The 21,413-nt window shown below is 39.6% G+C and overlaps 1 protein-coding gene across 1 annotated transcript in view; it reads left to right on the forward strand.

Annotated features, from left to right (window-relative positions):
* EDIL3 (EGF like repeats and discoidin domains 3) overlaps positions 1 to 21,413 on the forward strand; it is a gene marked incomplete at both ends in the record, with an annotated part of 273,859 nt that overhangs the window by 242,438 nt on the left and 10,008 nt on the right. The window contains one exon of the mRNA XM_084278226.1: positions 20,297 to 20,452. Within this exon, the coding sequence (XP_084134352.1) occupies positions 20,297 to 20,452 (156 nt within the window). The remainder of the gene's footprint in view (positions 1 to 20,296; positions 20,453 to 21,413) is intronic.

Here is a 21,413-nt window from a genome sequence, read left to right on the forward strand (position 1 = left end):
GGGTGGAAATGTTGTCACTGACAGGGTTTGTATGCCTTTTCAAAATTGTGGAGAGATTCTTCTTAATAGCTGTAATCCAAACCTTTGCACCTCTGTCTACCACACCAAAATTGTGGGATTTAACAGGCAGATGAGGGTATCCTGAGGTGCATAGTGATTTCATAATGTCAGTATGTCACTTCCAAGACAAAGTAGGGCAGGGTCTTTTAAACATTTTACCAATGAAAAGTAACACAGGTGCCAGACTTGTGGTAAAAGTTAGGTCAGTCTTACTACAAAAAAAAATCCAATACAGCCTGCCTACCTTCAAACAGCAGCAGCCTGACTCATGTTGCCAACATCCTGCTATAATTTTCTTGTGGACATTTCTTCCCATTAACCTCAACAAAGGCTTATGCGTCTTTACCACCCATCCTCTTGCTTCTTATCCTTTCACACATCTCAGGCACACCAACATTTAGAGCAGGCTCCTTACTATCATGTTTGTCAAACTCTACGTGAGTGACCATGATGGAAGCCACGAAGTGAGGTTGGTCATCTGCCTCCTCCTCTTATGCCTCTGCATGTGGATGGCAACCCCATGGAAGAGTCATCACCTTGCTGTTGGACATCTTTTTTTCTAGACTGATGTTTCTGTGGCACCAATGTTCTTCTACTGCAGCACTTAGAAGTACTTCTACTCCTTCCATGATGATTCATGACGATCATGGGCACCTATGTGATGAAAGTATAAGGGAAGGTATTTCATCGTAATTAAAAGAGCTGCTGCATTATTTGGGGCGGGTATAATGTCTAGGGCATGGTAGTTTGGAAGCATAGTTCATGGCACCCATGGAAGTGGAGTCATCTAACACTAATCACTCTATTACTGCAGCTAGTCAAACAGCCTACAAAGTTTGAGATCTTTTTGCATTTGTATACTCACAAAGCAGCCAGATGTAAAGATTTCAAGTCAGCCATGCTGGATATACTGTAAATATTCCACACTGGTATACATCCAATGCTTCTGGGTCAAAAGAAGAGAAAAATTGTGAAACTAGACAAGTCTGAGCGTTCACTGATTCAATACAGGTAACTTGGGGGAAAAGACTTGATTCTGAGACAATCAGGGAACACAGTTGCAGCATGTTACATCATAACTGATTTCTCTTTTACCGCATCTAATTTTGTTACCTTAACAATCAAATGCAGTTGCATGTATTTTATCTCTGGTTATGTTGCCCTACTGCTCATCAATACTTAAGTGCAAGTGGGTACTGTAATAATCAGATCTCTGCAGGATGGTTTATGGTGGTGAGCTTGTTATGAATAAGATGTTTTAAGCAATAAATCAAAAAACAGTGAATGCCGCTTTTGAAATACTTTCTTTTAACAAGTATACTGCTGGGTTTACTCCTCAGGGGGGAAAAAAACCCTACCGAGTTTCATTTTTAACATTAATAAAGCCAATTGCAATATGCCTAAAGAAGGCTGGGTTTTTACATCACTACCTTTCCTTGGTAAAACCGCTTTGGAAACGAGTTACGAAACACACAGGCAGCCCGATGAGAATACTTCTAATTGAGTAGCTGTGGGAGTTAAACCTTTATTTTGTGCCTGTCACTGATGTTGTAGCTGCCACAACAGCCCCCAGCTTTGTGTCAGACTCTTGCAGTGGAACAAGAGACAGGCAAAGCTAATCGGTGTGCTTTTGGGAACGGAGGGTAAGACACAACATAAGAAGATTGCACTAATTTAAGATCACACCTGCAAAAGACAGAAGAAGGTGCGTTGTCTCAGTGTTCCTTGTAGGGCTTGCAGTTAAACTTAAGCATAGCTGATATACATATAGTTCTGAAGTGCTGCTATTTTTAGTTTGCTGTGGATGAAAGAGTAATTTCTTAGGATATTCTGGCAACAAACATCAACTAGAGCTGGGCTGTGTACATAGCTATGAATCTTGTTGGCGTGCATGCAGAGACACCCCTAGAACAACTAGGATAGAATTTGGTAGAGATAAAATTTAGGGAAATAAAGCTTTCTTGCATCCCTTCTCATTGACTTGATTTTCTGTTTAGAAATACTTGGCTCTTCTGGGAGTTTGTGCAGACAAAAAAATATGTATTGCAGAGGTGTACATTAAGAAGTACATAAAAATACTGGCAAGCCCCATCTCATTTCACAGAACCACAGAATTACAAGGTTGGAAAAGACCTTAAAGATCATCAAGTCCAACCATTCCTGTCCTATGCTAAACCATGTCCCTCAATACCTCATCAACCCTTTTTTTAAACACATTCAGAGTCGGAGACTCAACCCCCTCCCTGGGCAGCCTGTTCAAGGCCCTGACAACTCTTTCAGTTAATTTTTTTTTTCCTAACATCCAATCTGACCCTGCCCTGGTGCAGCTTTGTGACATTTCCCCTTGTCCTATCCCCTGTCACCTGGCTGAGGAGACCATCACCCACCCCTCTACAACCTCCTGTCAGGTAGTTGCAGGCGGTGATAAGGTCTCCCCTCAGCCTCCTCTTCATCTCAGTGCTTTTTCTCAAAAAGATCAGTTCCATATTTCTCCATAATCATTACATTTCATGTGCTGTATAGAAACAAGCCTAACTTCTCTGATACACAACCTAAGCACTTCCGAACCCTCTGAATAAATGAAGTGCAGTCTGTGTGATGTGCAGCGTGTTTGTTTCTTACCGTTGTAGCGGTAAACTGAGGACAATGTTACATGATGTGAGTTATATGTAACAACACGTTTTCAGCAGGTTAAATGCATTTTCAGCACCTGGTAAAATTTTATGAAGGCCTTTTTTGGGTTTGGTCTTCATTTGGCCTAGATTATTTTGGTTGACTTTCAGAGAAGACAGAGGGGATTGGGTAAGCATAAGCATATGTAAAGTGGTGCAGAAAGCAATGATAACAGGTTAAGTATTCCAAAATTATTTGAGGAAGCATAGTTATATATAAGAAATATCATGTCATTTGCATGCATCAGTGGGAGCATAGTTGAGGCAAGGTTTGCAAGAGAACAGATATTCCTACGTGCCAACTCAGACACTTGCTGTCACCTACAGGAAGACCATGTTGCTAACTTTGGCACTATCCCTTGGTTCCACGGAATACCAAAGCATTTCTGGTGGGCCAGAACAGGACTAAGTGTGTCCTGTTATTATTAGACTTGCTCTGAAGGATTTCCACAGGCCAAAAATGAAAATAACTTTTGAAAATGGGAAAATGGTGCTGCCCTGACAAGTGATTGTTGGTTTCTAATAATGTTGAACCGTAAACTTGTAGAATACTTTGAACTTGTCAGGTATGGTGTCAGCTGTCTGCTTGCTACATGTGCTGTCACTGTGGGTGCTCAGGGGTAGAAGCTGTCATCACAAATGTTCTCCAGAAGGTGCTTTCCACAGTGAAGCTCTAAGGCTCAATTATTTATCCCAGTATTGGCAAATAGTGGAACATGAAAAGGGTTTGTGCCTGTGCAGAGTGTTTATTCCTCTGTGATTTCATGTTTTGTTCAGACCAAACACTTGCAGCTATTTTAAGCCTGCTAAATGCAACTACATTGTTTTCTGATAGTGTATGGCTATGGCTTCCAGAGCCTAAAGAAGGGAACATTAAATGTAGACTAAATGAAAATAATGTAAATGCATAATTTTAATACTTCATGCAGCTTTGATAAAAAATATTAGGGACTTAATGCCATCCAATACCTATGTCATTGGTATCATGACAAAAATTAGATTTCCTCAAGCTGTGGGTGTGAGCTATAACTGCCCCAGATACAACAGCCACAGAATCCCACAGTTTTATTCCCATTTTATCATTAGATCACCTACATTATATCTCACAGAATCACAGAATCATAGGAGTTGGAAAGGACCTCAACAGATCATTGAGTCCAAACCCCCTGCCAAAGCAGGTTCCCTAGGACAGGTCACACAGGTCACTGACCAGATGGGTCTTGAATATCTCCAGAGAAGGAGACTCCACAACCACCCTGGGCAGCCTGTCCCAGCGCTCTGTCACCCTCACTGTGTAAAAGTTGTTCTGCATATTGGTGCAGAACTTCCTGTCTCCAACTTGAGGCCATTGCCCCTTGTCCTGTCCCCACAGACCATTGAAAAGAGGCTGGTTATTTCCCCATGTCCCATGATTATGATTTTTATAAACATTGATCAGATCCCCTCACAGTCTTTTCTTGGGTCTGAACAGCCCCAGTTCTTTCAGCCTGTCCCAGTAAGGGAGATGCTCCAGGCCTTTAACCATCTTCATAGCCCTCCGCTGGACACTCTCCAGGAGATCCCTGTCTTTTTTATAGCAGCACACAATACTCCAAGTGAGGCCTGACGAGGGCAGAGTAGAGGAGGAGGATCACTTCCTTTGACCTCCTGGTTACACTCCTTTTGATGCACCCCAGGATCCCATTGGCTCTCTTAGCCACCAGGTCACACTGATGGCTCATGGACAACCTGTCATATGCCAGGACCCCCAGATACTTCTCCACAGAGCTCCTCTCCAACAGGTCATCCCCCAGTCTCTACTGACACAAGCAGTTATTCCTTCCCAGGTGCAAGACTCTACACTTGCTGTTGTTGAACCTCATCTGGTTTCTCCCTGCCCAGCTCTCCAGCCTGTCCAGGTCTCGCTGGATGGCAGCGCAGTGTTCCTGCGTGTCAGCCACCCCTCCCAGCTTTGTATCATCGTGTACTTGCTGAGGGTGGATGCTATTCCCTCATCAAGATCGTCAATGAAGATATTAAACAGGACTGGACCCAACACCGATCTCTGGGGAACACCACTAGTCACAGGTCTCACTCTTTTTAGAGTTCTTTGATTTGCTCTACTTCAAGAAATTCACTGTTCCTACTTGCTTTCAGCAATATTTTTCTTTTTTTTTTTTTTTTTACTTGCTACTTCTTCCAACACATGCTTACACCTGGTCATGGTTGAATTTATAATTAAAAAATTTAAAAATCTATATACGTATATAGAGATATAAAAATCCCTCTATATATCTCCCTGCTATAGGGGCACACTATGCCTCATTGGAAAAATAGTTCTGAATCCAGAACTTTGATGGAAAAACTGAAATAAGAAGTATGTTTGGCAGTATGCTTGTGTAACCCAAGCAGCAACTTCATAGATCAGGAAATGTGAAAACCATTAAACAAAAATACAGTATATTTTGAATTTATATACCTGTGCAGGTAAGTGTATATATATGTGTAAGTTATATGTATGTGGGTGTGTATGTATATATATATATAAGTACTTCTAAAATTGAAGAACACTTTTTGCCTACAAAGGACCTTTAGCATGCACAAGAGATCTTGCCAAATGTATGCAAATGCAATGAAAGAGTTGCCTTATTAAAAAAAACCAAGGTTTTATTTCAAAACTTTGCATGGAATTTCTTTTGGAGTTTTCCATTGGCCCTGCAAGAGTCAGGGATGAATCGCGTTCCTTGCTAGCATGCGCATCTGTGATCTTTTGCCATGCTCTGCTGTGCTACAGCCAGCAAGAGAGTCTCTACAGGCTGCTCCCACCTGCTGTCAAGAGCTGGTGCCATCTTACAATATTTCAAATAAAAGCTCTTTCTAAAGCCTGCTGAGGTAAAGACCCCGGGTTGGCTTCTGAGCAATCAAAAGTGCAGCCAGACTTCTGCTTGCAGTTGATTTCACCACCATCTCATTCAGTGAGGCTTTCATGAACTACATGAAGTCCCAAGAAAATGGAATGTGTTTTGTGGGATGGATTTTTTTTTTTTTGTTTGCTTTCTAAAGGGCCATGGCCCATTTCAAACATGCATTATTGGGACAAGCAAAATAAAACTGCTCTTTTCTACAGTTCTCTTTTGCAGCTGAATGTCAAAAACAGAAGTAAAGAATGCAGAGAGGATAACTTTAAAAGCCCAAACACTCTGCTCTCGTTTAGCCTCTGACCTTTATGCTGCTGTGTGCCAGCATAATTGCAGACATACATACCAAGTACGTCTTTCAAACCAAAGTTCAAAACATGCTGTCATCATAGGATCATCTTCTCAACCTCAGAAAAAAAATTCCTGAATATAGCAGATAATATCGGGGCTCATATAACCTGATTGCATTTCTAATTCTGAAAATACTGGAAATTAATATAGTGGCATTTTTTGTTGTTTTTATATTTAGACATTTTATTCTTCACCCACATGACTAAGCCACTACTATGAACAAACTACCCACTCTGCCTTTAAGAAACTCAATGCTTTTTGTAGCAGATACTTTCTTGTTTAGGACAGAGTATTGGCCATTTACCACGGAGAGCCACAAAGTGCTTTTTAGTACAAAGTACTTTTTTCAGTCCTTTTTAACCCCTAACAGTTTGTGTTAAGCCCCTTGCCTTCGCTGCAGCGAGGTTCTGCTAAAATCAAAAGTGCTGGTAGGAAAAACTTCATCTGCCTCGTGCGTGGCTTTGCAGTTTAAAAGGACTGAAATATCTAACCTTGATACACTTGGGGGATGATCTCTGTCTTCAGGGTGAGACCTGTGATATAAGAAGGTCAGGTTCACTGAGCTAGTAGTTTCTTGTGAATTCAGGATCTCTAATGCCTGTACATGTGCGCAGTGCCCACAGCCAAGGTTTTCATTGAAGTTCATGGGATAAGTGCGTTAGTACGCATAAAGGAGGTTAATCAGGCTCTTTTTTGTGGGATTTTTTTCAGTGGCTAAGAGGAAGACACTGTTTAATCCCAACTGAAATGTAATTCAGTGGTTGCTCCAAGCAGAATATTCTTACCCAGTTCTACAAAGCCTTTAAATATGGTTGGCTTAACACACCATTCGGGGAAAAACAGGACAGTTATATCCACAGCAGGTATAACCTTAGAGTCTTTTTAGCCTCACCTTGGCAGGACCTTTCTGTGAAGACTTTTCTGGGAATCAGGCAGTGAAGAAAAGTACCTAAAATGCCATTGCTCTAAAAAAAAATAATAAACATTCTATTAATGCCTGTGTTTTTTTAAAGTACAGCTTTCTGTCAGAAAAATGAGCATTTTCACTACTGCAATAGCAATAGCAAATTTGAAAATTATGTTCTTTCACTGAGTCATCCGAGATAAGCACAATGATCTGTTGCAAGTCAGTACACAGATTACTGCTGATTTGCATTATAGCAATAGAGGCATATTTTCTGCTGCCTGCAGAGCAAATAGTTAGAAAACAGTCCACTCCATGGAACCGTAACGTGTAAGTGAGAAACATCTACTTCCAGTCAGTGGAGAAAACCTGTAAACTGCGTAATAGTAATATTTTTTTTTTAACTTCAGTTCATAATAGGGACACTGGGGGATATGGCCAGCTTCTCAGTGGTCTATGGAGACAGGACAAGGGGTGATGGCCTCAAGTTGGAGCACAGGAAGTTCTGCACCAATATGTGGAAGAAATTTTTCACGGTGAGGGTGACAGAGCCCTGGGTCAGGCTGCCCAGGGGGGTGTGGAGTCTCTTCCTCTGGAAATATTCAAGACTCATCTGGATGCCTCCCTGTGGAACCTGTCCTAGGGAACAGCTTTGGCAGGGGTGTTGGACTAGATGATCTCTGGAGGTCCCTTCCAACCCCTACAATTCTGTGAATCTGTGTGAAAACTCTACTTAGCAGAAGGACAGATGCACTGATAAACCAAAGATCTTTCATTTCAGTCTGCCAGCCAGTGTAGTGCCTTAGTATCTAGTAGGACTTGGTTTACATTATGACGTGGTTTTATCTATACTTTTTCCTGGTAGACACAACTGTAGACGTTCAAGTTAATTTCTCTGATTTGTACGTTTAAAATTTACTTTTCAACCACCAGAGTATAAAAGTGGTTGTGGCACGACATCTCCCACATGCTTGAAGTTGACTGTAAAAGTCTGGTTTTGTTAAGCCTTCCAGAAAAGTACAGATCCTTTGACAGCAAACACTTGTCTTGTAATAAATTGGTCTTATTCCCACCTGACAGAGCAATGGCTTCATGAGCAATTTAAGAGATTAATCTTTGAGAACGGAACACCAGGAACACAAGGAAAAAACAAAAACAAACAAACAAACAAAAAAGGCCAAAAATGCCTGATGGATCTACAAAGAAAACACATCACCCAAGATCTGAAAATATGTTCTTTTCTGATTTCTTAATGCTCTGATTTCACACATCACTGTGTGTCAGTGCTCAAAATTTTATGCTAAGATTTCAACTTTGTTGATTTTGATTATTTCCTACCTTTCTGCTTTTTTATGGCAAACCAGGTTTCACCCTCCATGGTATGTGTGTGGCTCTTTGTCAGCTGCAACAGATTTCAGTAGGGGTTTGTGTGGGTATGTGCAAAAGTAGATTTTCAAAAATATTCTGCTTCAGCTATTACTTCCATTTGGATCCAGCCTTCTTTATTACAGAAAATAGTTATGTTTTGGAGAGAACTGCCTTTGGCTTTTCCAGCCACAGGTATACATTTGTCCTTTAGTCTCTGTGGTTCAAAACCCAAGGATTTGCCTCTTTGAAAAATCTTATTTGCAATTAATTGTAGCCAGAGTACTCCTGAGGAATTTTGGCATTCTTCTTATGTTGAAAAATGACTTAAGTCTTTTTACTAATCTGCTCAGTGTGAACATGACATAACATTTGTAGTCATCTAAATCTTTAGTATGTTAAGCATAGAAAGCAGTAAGCATGTTATTTGGAACGTGTATGTAGTTATTTATACTGCAAGTGGTGGTAATGTTATTTAACACTTTTAACCTACCTACTGCATGGCTTCCAAGTGCCACAGATATGGCCATTAGCAGTCAATGAACTCAATGTTCATTCTGTTCATTTCAGGCAGGCTTAAGAGAGGTGTAGGAACCTAGTCTAGGTTGTGTTAAATTTATTAAGAGCATGCACATGTGGTGTGTTTGTTTGATTGTTGTTTTCTTTGGTGTAAGTACTGTAGAGGACAACGAAGGAGTTGGAGGTGAGTGAAAGAGAAAGGTAAAAAATCCCAAGCAGACTGAGAAAATCCATGCACACCTTACCAGAAGCTGCATTTCATCCTGTTTGACTCCTAAATGGTGAAAGTTCCAGTTCTGTCTGGACACTGGTGGTCTTTGGGAGTATCAAAAGAAGGGCTTTAGTTGCAGATCCCTTTCTCTAACCCTTGAATTGTTTTGTCCAGTGTTCTTCATGTGGAGCCAACATTTTTTTTAATTCTTTCAAGCCTCAGTCAGTTAGGTCCTAGGTTTTTTAGCTTTATAACATAATTTGTGAGCCATGTTGTAGTGTTGGATGAAAGGCTGAGATACATTTCATGGAATCACAGAATATCCATGAGCCAACCTTCTGCATTGTGTTCTTTTTATCTTCTCATGTGTGTTAGGGTGCAAAATTAGGAGTGTTTTAATTTTAAAAAATCTGAAGAAATGCAGTAACAATATTATTCAGTCCTAATTTTAAATGTAGGAGCATCACAGTTATTTTCCCAAGGAATATAATCCATAGAGGCATAAGGAGAGCTCCATCCAACTTGGCCTTGAACCCTGCCAGGGATCATGAGGCAGCAACAGCTTCTCTGGGCAGCCTGTGCCAAGGCCTCACCACCCTCATAGGGAAGAGTTTCTTTCTCATGTCTATTCTAAATCTAGATCATCTAATTTTTGTTCTTTATTGAATATTCCTAGTATATTTCCCAGTCAATGTGTTTCTGTGGAAATTTCATCACAAAAGCTCTAAAATAGAATACATGGTTAAAATTGTAAAAGTTAATGCAATTGTTATTTTTATCTGGAATGTGGAAGTCCATTCTCATGACCCTACTTTACCTTGTGCAGATCAAAAACTGAACCTAGGCCAGGGCATTCCTAATGGCCAAGGTAGTGATCAACTACTTGAAAAGCATACTTTTTCACCTTATATCTCTCCAGATGTTGGCTTTTTCCATTTCCAATAACAAAAAGGGATTTGTTTATTTTTTTTAAACCTTGGGGAAACAGGAAAATATTTCCCTCTATAACTCCAGACTTGGTCAGCAATTTTAGCAAAATGTTAATCCCTCAAATCAGTCATGCCTTGTGCTTTCCATGCGCTCTGTAGTAGGTGCAGAGAGCCGATAAGCATTGCAGGGTGTTTTGGAAGCCAAGAAAATATGTCTGTGTCAGATCAAAGGCAGAACTGAGTCCCAGGGTTGGATATGTCCTGCCAGTAGCCTAGTCTTATTTTCTGACCAGAGGTCTATTTACAAAGCTGTATAATAGGGGCTCCAGGGTGTCCTTTTGACTAATAACAGATAATCTTTCTTATGTCCTGGAGAATGAAGATTAATAGGTCTTTTAATTGTATTCAAGCCAGTACATTAAGAGATTATTGCCTTAGAAGTACCAAGCCATTTAGTCTAAAAGGAGATGGAAACTTGATTTTTTTTCTATAAACCTGGAAAAATACTTTTCTGGCTTAAAAAGTCAAAGCCAGTCCTTAACATTGTGGTGCACCGATTTTGTGTGTTTCTTCTGGTCATTAAGAGTGTACCAGTGGAAACTAAAGCCTGTCCTATCATTTCAAGGGAGAACATAGGGGAAAAAAAATAAAAAATAAAAAGCAGCGTACTGTTGTTTTCGAAGTCTGGTAACACAACACAATTTTGACATTTTTAGTTTACAGCTACAGCAGCATAGCTATAAGAGACAGAGTATGCATAATAATCCTGGCTGACAGATGGGCAAAGTCATTCTTAAAAAGAATGGCTGAATGATGTTGCCTTGGCTGCATTTCCTATGAAAATAAGAGTTGTGCACTCAGAGCTTTTAAATGCAAGGAGGAACCTTCCGCCTAAGCCCCACTTATCTTCTAGGCAGATTTAACTTTGCTTACAGGCAGGTTTTTGTTAGTATTTCAACAGTTCAGTAGCTATATTAATTATTAGTCACTTTGCAATGTCTTGTGCACAAGCTTATCTTCAGTTTACTTGTTGATCTATAGTCCAGATACTCATAGATTATTGGGACATTTTTATGTACTGCAGAAAATATTTGCAACATTATTAATCACCTGAGAAAAACCAACCAGGTGAATAATGAAGTTCCATATTACCACCATTATTTTTCATTTTAAAAATAAAATGAGCTGCTCATGCATAGGTGAGTCCATTTATGATCCCAACATTTTTACAAAGATATTTATCAGTCCTCCAATAAAAGGTGTCGCATCATCTTCCCTACTGAAAACCAAGCAGAAGTCGCAGTAATTCATTTGTAAGGAAGGATTTTACTTTCCCAGGCATTGCATCACCAGTCTTTGATTCCAATTTAAAACCCCTAATGCACTGAAAACCTAAGACAAATGAAATCTGAGATACCTAGATTTCTCCTCACTGCAGTTCAAAAGCTGGTGGCGTTCCAAAGTGCTGGCATAAAATGTTAACTTCCTTGCTCTTCACATTTCTGGTTATCAAGTGTCATTCTGAAACTTACAGTGAAATGGGTGACATTTCTCCTGCTTACCTTCCAAATTTTTTCCTGTCTGTGCTTGCCAGTATTTTATGCAGCTTTACTCTAGTACCTGAGATTCCCTGAATTAGTCTTTAACAGAAAACTAGGGAATCTGCACTGGGATGGGGCTCACAGCACTGGCAGGCAAAAAATCTTACTGGTAAATCTGCTCATCAACTCAAGATATATTTTAATAAAATGAGGAGAGGTAACAGAACTTCTTCCTTGCTCTTCTCACAATTTAACGAGAGTGGAACACGTCTGCCTACCATCTCAAGATGATCCTATTCAGAGATTAAAGACAAGCAGAAATGGAAATGGTAGATTTTTTTTTTTTTAAACTTTTGGTTCTTTTCTGCACCTTATTCTCACCTTCAGTCATAGTCAAAAGCTTTTGATCAAAATTTAGCATCATTATTGTTAGTACAGCAATAACTGCTTTAAATTATATCTTCCAGAAATTGCACTCCTAAAAGCTACTTCTTCTCATCCAGTTTTATGCAATTTTTGCTTTTACCATTATGTAAAGAACTGAATGTAAATGATTTTTTTCCCATTTCCATATCTATTTCTAGCCATAACTAGGTGCCAGGATCAGCAAATTGTACTGCACAGTCACTGCTTGCAGCAGTGTTTAGCTGAAGACCTTGAGAGAAAGGTAGCATAATACGCTGTCAGTGTGTTGTATCATGCACTTCTCACAATCATACTCTTTTTTTCCCTTTTAATGGGTATGTATTGTTTTGTCCTTGGCTTTCCCACAAGAACTCTAACTGATGGATATAACACAGAACAGTATTACAGATTTTAAGTGTACCAGTGCAGTTCAAAAGCTTCTTCTAACTCCACCAGATGTCTAAGCCTGCTTAATCACTGGTAATTTAATGGACTATTTTTGAAACTCTTAGCATCATCAAGGACTGATAAGCTTTGGATATTCCATAGCAGATAGAGAGACTATTGCTCTTTTATTAATCGTTTCTTGATTGTTGGTGACCAGTGCAATCCACTATGTCATCTCTACAAAAATCCTCTAATCACATTTATGGTAAAAATACTCCTGTACACAGATGTGAAATATTTAGTGTTAGGAGAAAAGGTTATAGGCTTAGCCGTCCCTGATGTTATCATTTTGAGATACTAAATTATCTTTCACTTCAGACTACTGGACAGAGCAGGTAGCACTGTATCCTTTGAGGATGCAAATTCTTCCTGAAAAGTTGTGGGAGTTACTGACACTCACAGGAGCCATTCCTGTTTACAGGATCAGTGTGAAAACAGTATTATCTTGTGTGTGCTGCAGGCCAGATTTACGACCACAGAACAAGAACTGCCTGAGTTCCTGTAGGAAATGGGTAGCACTTCCCTTTGGTGCTTCCGAAAATCCACATCCTAAGGCTGAAATTTGCTTATTTGCTTTTTTTTTTTTTTTTTTTTTTGGTTAGAGATAGCAATAAAATGAGATTAGTCATGGTTTAGAAAAGTGAGGTTATAAAAAGTATCCTTAAAAAGTATCCTTATAAGAAATTAATGCTGCTTTTAAAATGGCAGTTGATCATATAAATCTGATTTATCTGATTATTTTTTTTACTAAAAAGCTGAAAATATTCTATAGTCATTCAGGTAACCTATCTAACCATTATTATTAAGTACATGAATACAATAAAGAAGGATTTACAGTCTGCATTATTCAAAAAGTAGCTGCTCCTTAAGAATTTGTTCATGGAAATAACGTGACCTGTGAGCTTTTGTGTGTGTCTCACTTCAAACATTTCAAAGTAATGGCCTTAGATGTATATTTGACAGCCCACAGAGATTTCAAGCAGCAGGCCTCACTCCCCACTTTCTCCCTTTTAAACTGTACAGGAGAAAGCTGACAGCACATGGTACTCTTTCTAACTTGTTTCTTGTGTGCACTTACTGCAGTCACGCAGTGATTCAGAGGGAATGTGATCTTTAAGAGCTAGCAAATAGGAGTAAATAAGAAAATAACATTCCTATTTATTAGCTTAGCTTAGAGGACCACAGATGTTAAAAATACAGTGGCACAGTGTTAAAATAATTTGAAGGTATAAGCTGAAATTGAAAAAGAAGTGAGGAAAACAAGCTCCACAGTTTTAAGGAAGAAAAAGCACGGCACTCCAATCTTGTTTCATCTGAAAACACCCCATCTTTACACTGGTTCATGAGAAGACATTTTTTCAGCATATCCTAGTTAATACAGACCAATTAAATATGAATACATACTTTAGTTAGAGAGAATGAAAATCCTCTTTAGTGGAGCATTGTACAAAATGCTCTGATGCTTCTTCTAACTTATTTTCTTATTATAACCTTTTCAGTATTGGTAACTACTGACCCTAATAGTGTATATTTAAGTGGCTTTACTAAAAACACTCTGCTACATATGAAACCATGATGAAAATTTGATTTCTCTGTCAGGAGTATAGTTCTTTGGTTGTTTGGTGGTTGTTTTTTTTTCCTTCAACATTTTACATGCAATTTGGCGTCATGGATTATAATGGGGAAGGGATAATAATATAGGCCTTTGGAAAACAGGCTACAATGCTTAGCTTCAATGCTGAAGTGTCACTAGGAACATGCAGATGTGCATCTGCAGCACATATACTGCATCATCACCAGTTTTCCTTTTATCTCCAGTGTTTGGGCATGGAGGGAATGCCAAGAACCTACATCTGATACAAAAAGAGTTGCAGTTCTGTCTTTATCCTGTAGACACTACAAGCCTGTCCCTCCTTGTCTCAGGCTTCGGTGTAGCCAGCAACAATTTGGGTATGCCAGTTTTCCATGGAAAAATTCACAAAGTCTTAAATGAAGAGTAAATAACCTGTACAGGACAGCTTAAGAGTAATAGACTCTTTTCATCGTATTAAGGGGCCCAACCCTGTCTCTGCCATTATCTTAAGCATCCCAAAATATCTGAGAACTCCTTGCAAGACCAGCATATGAGATAGGCAGATCCTCACCTTGCTGAGGTAGCAGCTGCAGGCTGTTCAGGCCCTTTTTGTTTTTTCAGTCTTTTAAGTGTAATACTACCCTTAGCTTGGCAGTGATTCCCTCTTATTCTCACATGTCACAGAATCACAGAACGTTAGGGGCTGGAAGAGACCTCGAAAGATCATCAAGTCCAATGCCCCTGCCAGAGCAGGATCACCCAGACTAAATCACACAGGAACACATCCAGGCAGGTTTGAATGTCTCCAGAGAATGAGACTCCGCAACCTGCCAGGGCCGTCTGTCCCAGGGCTCCGTCACCCACACAGTGAAAATATTCCTCGTTATATTCACATGGAATTTCCTATACTGCAGCTTGCACCCGTTGTCCCTTGTCCTATCCCTGCCCATCACTGAGAAGAACCTGGCTCTGTCCTCCTGACTCTCACCCTTTAAACATTAATAAGGTCACCTCTTATTCTCCTCGAAGCTAGAGAGGCCCTGCTCCCTCAGCCTCTCCTCACAAGGAAGGTGTTCCACTCCCTTCATCATCTTGGTGGCCCTGTGCTGGACCCTTTCAAGGAGTTTTGTGCCCTTCTTGAACTGAGGGGTCCAGAACTGGACACAATATTCCAGGTGCAGTCTCACCAGGGCAGAGGAGAGAAGGAGAAGAACCTCTCTTGACCTACTACTCACACCCCTCCTAATACACCCCGGGATGCTAATGGCCTTCTTGGCCATGAGGACACAGTGCTGGCTCATGGTCATCCTGCTGTCCCCTAGGGCCCCCAGGTCCCTCTCACCTATGCTGCTCTCCAACAGACCAGTCCCTAACCTATACTGGTACCTGGGGTTGTTCTTCCCTAGATACCAGATCCTACCCAGCTCTCCAGCCTGTCTGAGTCTTGCTGAATGGCAGCACAGCCCTCTGGTGTGTCAGCCACCCCTCCCAGGTTTGTCTCATCATCAAACTTTCTGATTGTGCACTCTATTTGCTCATCCAGGTCATCAAAGAATATAATGAATACCACTGGTCCCAGTACTGGCCCATGAGATGCTCCACTAGACACAGGCCTCCAGCTAAACTCTTTAGCTTTGATCCAGGTTTACTTCCTTTTGATCCCTGGTGCTTTCAGTCCAAGGCACTCTTCTATTTCCCAAGTAGAATAGATCTGCCCAGAAATTCACTTGGCAACCAGTAATAAACAGTCCACAAAAACTACAAAGGTTAAAAAAATAAATAAATAAAAAGGCATATCTAAAATTGCATATTAAAAATACAAATGATAGGATTAGCTGTACTAGAGGCAGAAACCTAGTATCTATACAAGGAGGGGGCTGGAATTAACACTTCAAGTAATTATTAGAAAGCACTGTTGAACTAACCTTAACCTTCAGCACTCCCAAAATCCTCTACCCCATCTCTCTCCTTTGCATCTTTGAACTGAAGTTCAAGTGAGCCATCTTACCATTGTCTTGTTTGTGAAATAGGATTCAGTGCCCCCTGGATTCTGAGGATTCTTTCTTCTCCTTTAGCATCACTACAGCGTAGTTAAGGTGTGTTATTTTTAAAGACTGTCTTCACTTTTCATGCTTTGGTTCACATGATGGACTATCCTGACGGAGCATGAAATGGATTCCTTTCAGATGAAATTAAGCCAAAAGATGTGATTCAAAAGCTGGTGCAGACTTGCTGGAAGTAAAAACCCTGCAACACACACTGTGTAGACATTCTCTTCTCTATGTCGGGTGCTTTGCATTACAGATCTGCACCCATTGTCAGTATAAACACAACCTACTTGCCCTTGTTGGTTTCCTGGTCCCCAATGCTTTGGGCATTGTGGCTGGATTTTGTTTGGTACCACAGAATCACAAAGTGGTTGAGGTTGTAAGAGATCCTGGGGGTCATCTGGTCCAACCTCCCTCTCCCCTCCCCGATTAAACAAGGACACCCAGTGGTGGTTGCCATGTAAGGCCACATGGATCCATCTCACCTTGCTAATGTTCGAGTTGTTGGAGCCTTTTGCAGTTTGTATCTTCTCGAGTCTCATCTTCTAATACTGAGCTTCCTGATACAGCAGAGATTCAAGACAGGTAGGCATTGTGGTAGGCAATGCCAAATCATGATGACTATCTGGAACCCAGAGACGATGCTCATGCAATTACAGTTGTATTGCTTGCAAATCCAGACTGGTTTATGGGAATCTGTCCCAAATGTCTAAAAGTGTCTCAGCCTTATGTTCCTGCTTTTGGGAGGGGTGAATGTTGCCAGGAAGAAGGTTTCTGCATCTTTAGTTGTAGTTCTCAAAGAGGCTGAGGTGCAATGATGGTTATATGAAGACTGGCCGTAGTCAGATGGTGATACCTGAGGTTCATTAGCCCTGGGCTACTCAGAGAAGGGACAGAGAGTGCATGTGACTGTTTTCTGATCAAGAAGACCTACTGACAGTACACAGACTAGTCACTCTATGTTTAACTGCACGCTGGCGCGGAGTTCATGCCGTGCATCCACACAGTGCTTCATTAAAATGTTTCATACTCAGGTGGATTTATCTTTGTACTTTTCTTAAATTAATTCTCCTCCAAATCACACTGAACCGTCTTTAACATCTGAAGCAAGGTGGGAAACAGATATGTATAAAGGAAGTAGCTATAGCCCAAGAGAGTTCTCTCAGACACAAGATGTTAAACTGCTTTTTGATCAGCTGCTTGTAGAAATGTACATTAAACTGTAAACCATGGTTCTTCTTGTAACCAGCTAATGATCCTATCAGTCGCAGACTAATTGCCTCTCCCTCATTCTAAATTCTGCTGCATTGAAAGAGCCGAAGTCACATTCTGATCCTGTTAATCACATTCAGCTTTGAAGAGTACACAGTGGTTGTGTGTTAATTCAACTTCTCTCCCTGGTAATTTGTTTGATTGCCTGTTACTTGCAATCTGCGCTAACTGAATAAATGTGTTCTGCATCCTGATGGGGAGTTCTGGCTTGCGTTTAAGCTATTTTAATGCAGATGTTTTGACGAGAAATTGGGGTAAATTCTTCTCACCTCCCTGATCTAAAGTACTTGCAGTAGGAGGAATGAAAAACATGGGTGTTAACCCTTTCCAGAAGGCAATAAAGCAAGAGAGTGAAACCTATATTTTTTTAATGCTAGGTTAATAGCGATCTCTGTTGCCTGGAGGCTTCTCATCAGCTTTTGAATAAATAAGTAAATATGATACTAAAGTATGAGAAGCTGATGCTGGTGCTTATCCTTTAATTCTTTTCCTCCATCTCCAGCAACATGCATTGTCTGTATTGTCAAGACCTATCTATTCATCACTTTTTCTTTTTTTTTTTTCATTTTTTAAATACAATGCACAAACACAGACATATTCTACATAGTGCTATGTAGGTCTTTCAGAAAAAGACTGAACATATGCCAAATTACCTTCCAGCCTTCCACATCTTTTTTCTGAACAAAAGTACAGGGCCACTGGATATGTCCTATAAGCACAAAACAATTGTTACTAGGACATTTTATTAACATTGGATCTGTGTGATAATAAAGATTTATTGTGATTTTAGCTTTGAAATCCCCTGAATCTTAATAAGAATTTTTTTCTCCATGTTCTGAATTTCTATGAGAAATACTCTGAGTGCCATGGCGATGTTAAATATTTGTGAAATTCTTTTAGATCGCTTTCAGCTTTTTAAAAATAAACAACATTTTTTTATGGAGGCTTTTTTTCAAGTTAACAGGAGAGATATTAACTTTTACTATAACAGCATTCTCTGCTGAAAAGGTCACACTTAGAAAATGGTAATGTTAAATTTATTTATAAAGAGAATCTAAAGTTGACTCTGAAATATTTATTTCAAATGCTGCCTGGAAGTACAGACCAATTAGTGATTCCTTACCACATCAGCCTTTTTGAAAAACAGAATATCCATTTAGACTCCAAAATATTTGGAAGCAAGGTCTGGAGACCTGATGTTTATTAATTCATTAAAGACTCATACTAATTAGCAGTGTTCATTTCCCAGAGGCCCACTTAGGCTATCGAAGCAACATCCCCTGCAGTCCTTACAGAAGAATGAAGTCCCTTCAAGCAGACCATGAGAGCATCCAAAGCAGACTTCTGCTCTGAGTGATCACTGATTGAGTCCTTCTGTCTCTCACTGACCTAAGAGAAAAGAAAAAGACTTTTGCCCCTCCAGGATATTTGCCTTATATTTTGCAGTGCTCCTCTGAGCAGCATTGCTGCCATCAGAGGACAATAAATTAGACAATCTGTGGACAATGACGTCTTCCAGGGACTGCAGCAGTATCTCAGTATTGAAGATGCTGAATTATTCCTATTATTTTCTACCTGTCTTAATATGTTGGGGCACAGGTTTCTGGTCCTCCTTGTCTGATTGCTCTTCTTTTCTGTGTTTTCTTCTCTATAAACACCAAACTGTAGCATACATCTTTCAAAGGCATTGGCTGGGACCAGTTGACCACCTATGCTTGTTTATTTTTCCTTTTCTTCTCATGATTAATTTCTTACTCTATGTATCACATCTGTTCTTCTGTCTTGACCCATATTTCAGTCAAAATCTAGTTTGCTCAGGGCAGGGGGAGGTCAGCTTCCCAAAAATCACAAGACTGGATTGTCAGCATTTGATAAGTCAGAGATTCTTTATTCCTTCACCTTCTCTTTTTAATTTTTTTTCTGTAAAAACATACCACTCATCTCCTCATGGAGTTCAGCAGTCCTTTCATTTTACTGTAATATTTTTACTATTAGTCTCTCTTGCCTGATTTAACGGACAATATTAAAAATGCCGACTGCTCCACAGCCATTTATTGTTTGAAATAAATCTACCTTTTTTTTTTTCCTTTTTTTTTTTTTTAACTGGCTTGCTGCATTGCTGGAGGACACAGAATGAAGCCCCAGTTTTACCTTCACATTTCAAGTAAATGTCAGTTTTGATAGGGAATTCAACTCCTCCGTTCTTCCTCTAAAAATACGTTATTACGTCAATTTGCTTCTGTTATTGTATTCTGTTCCTTGATCATTTTAATCCAAGGCATCTGGCCCAAATCTGTTCTATTCAGTGTTGGGTTCTGGTTCAAAAGAACTGATCACAGATGTGCTGACCCACGTCAAAGCCACTTGAAAGCTCAGATTTTATTAGGATTTAAGATTCCTGCCTTGCATTTTTAAAATTCTTGTGCTAAGATTATAAAATAAAGAACTCAGTAAAATCAAGGAATGCCAAAGTCAGAGCTTTGGAGGTAGAAAAAGAAATAAAGGCTTAAAGTCAGAAGAAAAGTTCAGCAGGAAAAGAAGTGTGATAGCAAATGTTTTTAGAAGATGTAGCAAAGCACTGATTCTGTCACTGCAAATGAAATGGAAAGGCACTTAGGGAATCGACCTCTGGCAAACCATATTCTGATTACTAGGAGCACATGGGAATGCTTTTTGGCTACAGGTTATTTGCAGTGGGGACTGCTGTTTTGTTGGGACCATGAATAGCACAATGGAATATGTATAGCACAGCATGAGATCAGCCCTGATGTGCCATTAGGTGTTATAAACTATAAATAAACAGAAAAATAAAGTAAACCAACTTGGAGCTTGGAGAAAGAAAGTTACTATCTGTGGTGTCAGCACGCGGTGGCCACAGTTACAAAGCAGAGCAAAGCCACCTTATGGACTGGGTCCTCTCTCACCATGGCCTGAGGGTCTTCCTAACATCTTCTGGGCATTCCTGCCTGCATCCAAGAATGTCTGCCAACATTGTGTGATGTGCTGCCTCATTTTCCTTTGGCGTGGTATAAAGTCAGACTGCAAACAGAAGCTGTTCTAATCGCATTCTTCTATATTTTGTTTTATTTCTGTTTTGTTTAGGTTGATCTGCTTGTGCCTACAAAAATCACTGGCATAATTACCCAAGGAGCTAAAGATTTCGGTCACGTCCAATTCGTGGGGTCCTACAAGATTGCTTACAGTAATGATGGGGAGCACTGGATCATATACCAAGATGAAAAGCAGAAGAAGGATAAGGTAAAGCAAAGAGAAAATTGCTATTTTGGTTACGTTTACAGAGGGCTGTAGTAGCTCCAGTGCTGGAAGCCGGTAGATTATTGCATGCTGCCTGCTTTATAGGGTTCCATATGCATAGGATCCCACAGATAAAAGTCAAGGTGAATAAAAAATAGTCATATAATACAATGACATTCACAGTGTAGTAATATCATACCTATCAGTGCAATGCACCTGATTTAATGCTATTAAATATGGCACATAAAACTTTACAGTTCTCCATTTAGTGGAATTATTTCTTCCTTTAACTCTAGGGGAGAAGGTGTATAAATAGCAATTTATTTGTATATTCAAAACAGTGTCTTGGTGCATATTTTGATAAGTATGCACTATTTTCTGTAATTTTCTGTAAAGCACATCTTTAGTGTACCTTATTACCTTGCCATTTTGGGTTGATTCTTTTTTCTTTTTTTTTTTTTCTGGCAATTAATCATTAGGGTTTGAAATACCCAACAGAAAGATTATTTTTATTACACAATTAAATGAATACAAAGCATAAAGAGTTTCACAACTTCCTCTGCAAATATTTCATGAAAGGCACAGAGAAAGTATAGGTTTTACTGACTGATTTAGCAAGAAGCATTTGACTTTTCTCTTGTTATTTAGGATGTTATCCATTATAACTTTTCTTTATACTGTATAGCACTTTCATGCTGCAAATACCTGGACACATAATATCATCTAGTAAGAAAGAGATTACAGCATATGCATTGTATAAGGGAAACATTAAGCAAGCTGACAAAATGTGAATTATTAAATATCTTAGTGGGATTATGTCTGATTGAAACAAAACATACATAAATAAAAATACCAGGTAGCTGATGTGTCTGTTAATGCATGTCTCAAACCTGGTGTTTTTAACATCTATATTCATGGCAATAAATTTTTCCACTTGTATTTATTTGTCTTAGAATAAAAAAAA

The sequence above is a fragment of the Gallinula chloropus genome (genome assembly GCF_964237585.1).
Source record: "Gallinula chloropus genome assembly, chromosome: Z".
In the NCBI taxonomy this organism is placed as follows: Eukaryota; Metazoa; Chordata; class Aves; order Gruiformes; family Rallidae; genus Gallinula; species Gallinula chloropus.